Source organism: Entelurus aequoreus, linkage group LG01 (assembly GCF_033978785.1).
Source record: "Entelurus aequoreus isolate RoL-2023_Sb linkage group LG01, RoL_Eaeq_v1.1, whole genome shotgun sequence".
Classification (NCBI taxonomy): Eukaryota; Metazoa; Chordata; class Actinopteri; order Syngnathiformes; family Syngnathidae; genus Entelurus; species Entelurus aequoreus.
Genome location: NC_084731.1, coordinates 59,809,189 through 59,814,006, shown reverse-complemented (window position 1 = coordinate 59,814,006; position 4,818 = coordinate 59,809,189). Strand labels below are relative to the sequence as shown.

Sequence of the window (4,818 nt, the reverse complement as noted above, 5' to 3'; positions counted from 1 at the left end):
CAAATGAAGACCACACTGAAGAGATGCCACATCAACCCCTCTTCACTGGAGGAACTTGCTTCCTGCCGATACCTCTGGCGCTCCCACTCCTCACAGGGAGTGGATTATATAGAGGAACAGCGCACACAACACCGTGCAGCAAAGCGTGCGAAGAGGCATGCTCGCCAAGCCACCCCTGCTCCCCCCAGCACCTCCTTCACATGCCCGGTCTGTAACCGCATCTGTGGATCCAGGATCGGACTGTTCAAACATCAGCAGACTCACAAATAAAAGAAGATGGTCATCATCGCATCGATGGACAACCATAAGCAAGTAAGCAATATATATATATATATATATACACACACACTCACATATATATATATATATATATATATATATATATATATATATATATACACACGCACACACACACATATATATATATACACACACACATATATATATATATATATTAGTCGTGGTCAAAAGTTTACATACACTTGTAAAGAACATAATGTCATGGCTGTCTTGAGTTTCCAATAATTACTACAACTCTTGTGTATATATATATATATGTGTGTGTGTGTATATATACCTGTATATACATACATACATACACTAGGGGTGTGGGAAAAAATCGATTCGAATTCAAAACGCGATTCTCACGTTGTGCGATTCAGTATAAATTCTCATTTTTCAAAAATCGATTTTTTTAAATTTATATTTTTTTTCTTCTTTTTTAAATTAATGAATCCAACAAAACAATACACAGCAATACCATAACAATGCAATCCAATTCCAAAACCAAACCTGACCCAGCAACACTCAGAACTGCAATAAACAGAGCAATTGAGAGGAGACACAAACACGACACAGAACAAACCAAAAGTAGTGAAACAAAAATGAATATTATCAACAACAGTATCAATATTAGTTACAATTTCAACATAGCAGTGATTAAAAATCCCTCATTGACATTATCATTAGACATTTATTTAAAAAAAAAAATAAAAAAGAACAATAGTGTCACAGTGGCTTACACTTGCATCGCATCTCATAAGCTTGACAAAACACTGTGTCCAATATTTTCACAAAGATAAAATAAGTCATATTTTTGGTTCATTTAATAGCTAAAAGAAATGTACATTATTGCAATCAGTTGATAAAACATTGTCCTTTACAATTATAAAAGCTTTTTACAAAAATCTACTACTCTGCTTGCATGTCAGCAGACTGGGGTAGATCCTGCTGAAATCCTATGTATTGAATGAATAGAGAATCCTTTTGAATCGAGAATCGTGTTGAATTGAAAAAAAAATCGATTTTGAATCGAATAGTGACCCCAAGAATCGATATTGAATCGAATCGTGGGATACGGCGTGGCGAAGTTGGTAGAGTGGCTGTGCCAGCAATCAGAGTGTTGCTGGTTACTGGGGTTCAATTCCCACCTTCTACCTTCCTAGTCACGTCCGTTGTGTCCTTGGGCAAGACACTTCACCCTTTGCCTCTGATGGCTGCTGGTTAGCGCCTTGCATGGCAGCGCCCGCCATCAGTGTGTGAATGGGTAAATGTGGAAATACTGTCAAAGCGCTTTGAGTACCTTGAAGGTAGAAAAGCGCTATACAAGTATAACCCATTTATCATTTATTATTTATTTATACCCCAAGATTCGCAGCCCTAATATACACACTGTTTAGGAATCCAAAAAGATAGTGACTGTGCAGTTTTCCACATGGTTGGTGTGAAGACACCTGGTAAAAAGATAAAAATGGAATGTTAAAATTGATACAAAAAGGTTCCTGAAGTTTAAAACCAGGAAGTGACTCCTTCAACTAGAACTCCTTGTTCAGAGCTGCTCTGTAAATGTTGATGTTGTGGTTGTGGTCGCGGTGCACGAGCTGCACGTCGAACCTCTCTGGGAGAAGTTCCTCAAAGAAGCGTGGCGTCTCGTGCTCCTTTCGCATCTTGGAAGACAGATAAAGCTGTGCCTTGTTCTTGCACAGGTGCACCAAGGTGTCCATCAGCAGCGGGTACGTCTCGGGAAGGTACACGATGTCTGCGCCCAGCACCAAGTCCCAGTCCGAGGGGAACTTCCTGTGGTCCTGGCCCCAGCGCAGGGGGAGGGCGGCGGGCGGGGAGGAAGGCCACCCGCTGGACGGCATGTTGGCCCAGATGTTGTCTTGCAGCTGTGGCACAGTCGCTGGCAGGTCTGTGAGGGTCACGTCTGCACCTGAACCACATCACACCAATAACAATGACTACCACTTGACTCTCCACACTTTTAAATCTGCAGCGCTAAGCCTTCTGGGTAATGTAGTATGTCAACATTTGGCAACACATCATCCTCACTTCCTGGTTATTTATTTCCCCTTTCTTCATCCACTTTAGGCAATTATTCATCAGATGTTCAGTTGCCTGTTAGAGATGTTGAAGTGTGATGATACGATATCATTTACCCGCAGAAATTACCGCCCTTGATGGAACAAAGGTGGACAAACAAGGTAAAACCAACATGGAGAATGTCTGAAACTTGTAGAGAAGAAGTCCTTTAATGGTGTTTTATTTTATAATTATGGGCCTGCTGCGATGCGAGCAGCCCATATTATTTTTCCTCATACTTCAACTTTTATTATTATAGTTCCGCACGTTTCTCTTACGATTAATACGAGATGGATCGGCAAACGAACCCCCACACGTTATACCATCGGAAAGGTCGTACTCGCGCCTACGGCGGTACTTTAAGTTGGCGACATTTCGTGTTACCACGGTGACGCTATTCACAAATTAAAAAAAAAAATAGGCCAATTGAACGGGTACATACCCTTTTAATGGACGATTGCTCTGAGACAAACGCCAAAAAGACAAGATTACCTCCTCTTGTAGCTCAGCTGTGTATAACGTCTCATTTTGTTCACATACTTGTCTACTTTTCGACACAAAGCTGATAGCATGCTAACGTTAGCTTGCTAGCATGCTAACATGAACATATTTTTTTTAGCTAAATTGGCTTCTGTTCACCCAAGAGTCAAATAACTTGGTACGTGACACTTGTTAACTGTTAGCATGCTAACGTTAGCATGCTAGCCAGCTAATATTAGCATGCAAACTTTTTTAAAACTGTTTTTTCACTTTTTTCTCTACTTCGGCAGCCATACACCATACAGCCGTGTTACTTGATATGTGAGACATGCTAACTGTTAGCATGCCATCGTCAGCATATATCCTAAGTGTGTAACCATGGCAATGTTTTAGGCTAGCTCTATAGCTCATTTTGTACAGTTACACCTAAAACTCACGGATTCAGACACTCGGCACCATCTTAAAAGTACGGCGGCTTCCGACGTCCCCCGGCCAGGCCAGAGGTCCAGGGCACAGATAGCAGGCCCATCAAAATTTCTGCGGGAATTTTCTAGTAGTTGCTCTGCCATCTAGTCTCTGCAGTATAAAAGGAGTAAAACATCAGTGTTTGCCATCCAGTTTTTTGTTGAAATTCTGTGCTTGCTGAGGTTTGTAGTACACTTAAAAAATAACAAGTTCATAAAATCACAAGCTAATTCAATGTTATGGAAAGAAATAGTAAGCCTCAAAATATTGCAACTTTTGACGCCAATTCACACAAAAAAAGCCCACAAGATCCTGAAAGTAATTTAATAAGGTGTAATTCTGTTGGCAGTTTAATTATTTTTTTGAAATAATTTCCCCAAAACTGGTGATTAATGAGAAAATGTGTTCACATAATAGGTTCGCTAGACGCTGCCTCCGGTGGTGCTAACAGAAAACTGCAGGTGTGAGTGGAAAAAGGTTAAAGGCCAGCTAAGAGAATTACCCTATTTTCTGGACTATAAGCCGCTACTTTTTTTTTTTTTTTTTTACAAAACTTTGAACCCTGCAGCTTATAAAACCTTGTGGCTAATTTAGGGATTTTTCTTCGCCGACGGCCATAAAGTTTTCTATTCACTAAAGAGTTTTCATGCAACATCTACAGAGATGCTGAAAATGTGTGGTATTGTTTGTGTTAGGCCGCCATCTTTTGGACGAGCTCGCTCACTGCGGGTTGAACATGTACTTCCGTGTATTCATCAGGAAGCATAACCATCCATAGCGTTCCTACTTGTATGGTTTGTTCATTCATCGCTCCAAGCAACGTTTGTAAGTTTTACAATATAACTAAAACAATTCTTACTTACTAAGCCGTCCCATGTGTGTTGTCTGTAGGAGTGTTTTCATGCATATTTGTATGTGCTATCGTAATGTAATCAAGCTAATGTCACTAGTATTAGCTAATATGTTAACACGTTTACGAGTGTCTGTGTTAGTATTATTAACTTACAATGGCATTTTTTTTCGTATTGTTTCAGTTTCACACATTCTTCATTAAATTCACCAAAACGTCACCGTGGAATTAATTGAGTCTTTTTAGCTGATTGGAGAGCTAGCTTGCACAGCAAGTGGGTCCACGACGAGGACTTCTGTTTTGTCTGATCAGCCGTTTTACTGCCGTGTCACAGACACCGTTTGTAAACAATTAAGGTGTGTAAATAACTAATTTCACAACATATATATCTGCGATTTATAGTCCGGTGCGGCTAATATATGGAAACATTTTATTTTTTTAAATTTAGTGGGTGCGGCTTAAATGTCAGTGCGCTCTATAGTCCGGAAGATACGCCACTATGTGCTATCTTTTCTGGACGATTTAGAAGTTATTGAGTCTGTTTAGCTGATTGGAGAGCTAGCTTGCACAGCAAGTGGGTCCACGACGATGACTTCTGTTTTGTTTGATCAGCCATTTTACTGCCGTGTTACAAACACCGTTTGGAAACAATTAAGGTACGT

The 4,818-nt window shown here is 40.2% G+C and overlaps 1 protein-coding gene across 2 annotated transcripts in view; it reads right to left on the bottom strand.

The window, feature by feature from the left end:
- Positions 1 to 809: 809 nt before the first annotated feature.
- The window catches only part of LOC133655258 (EEF1A lysine methyltransferase 3-like), a 477,733-nt gene continuing 473,724 nt past the window's right edge, over positions 810 to 4,818 (bottom strand). Inside the window, exon 3 of one of the 2 annotated variants that reach the window (XM_062055248.1) lies at positions 810 to 2,212. In XM_062055248.1, the coding sequence (XP_061911232.1) occupies positions 1,815 to 2,212 (398 nt within the window). In that variant the 3' untranslated portion in view covers positions 810 to 1,814. The remainder of the gene's footprint in view (positions 2,213 to 4,818) is intronic. The other variant, XM_062055243.1, reaches the window with a different exon arrangement.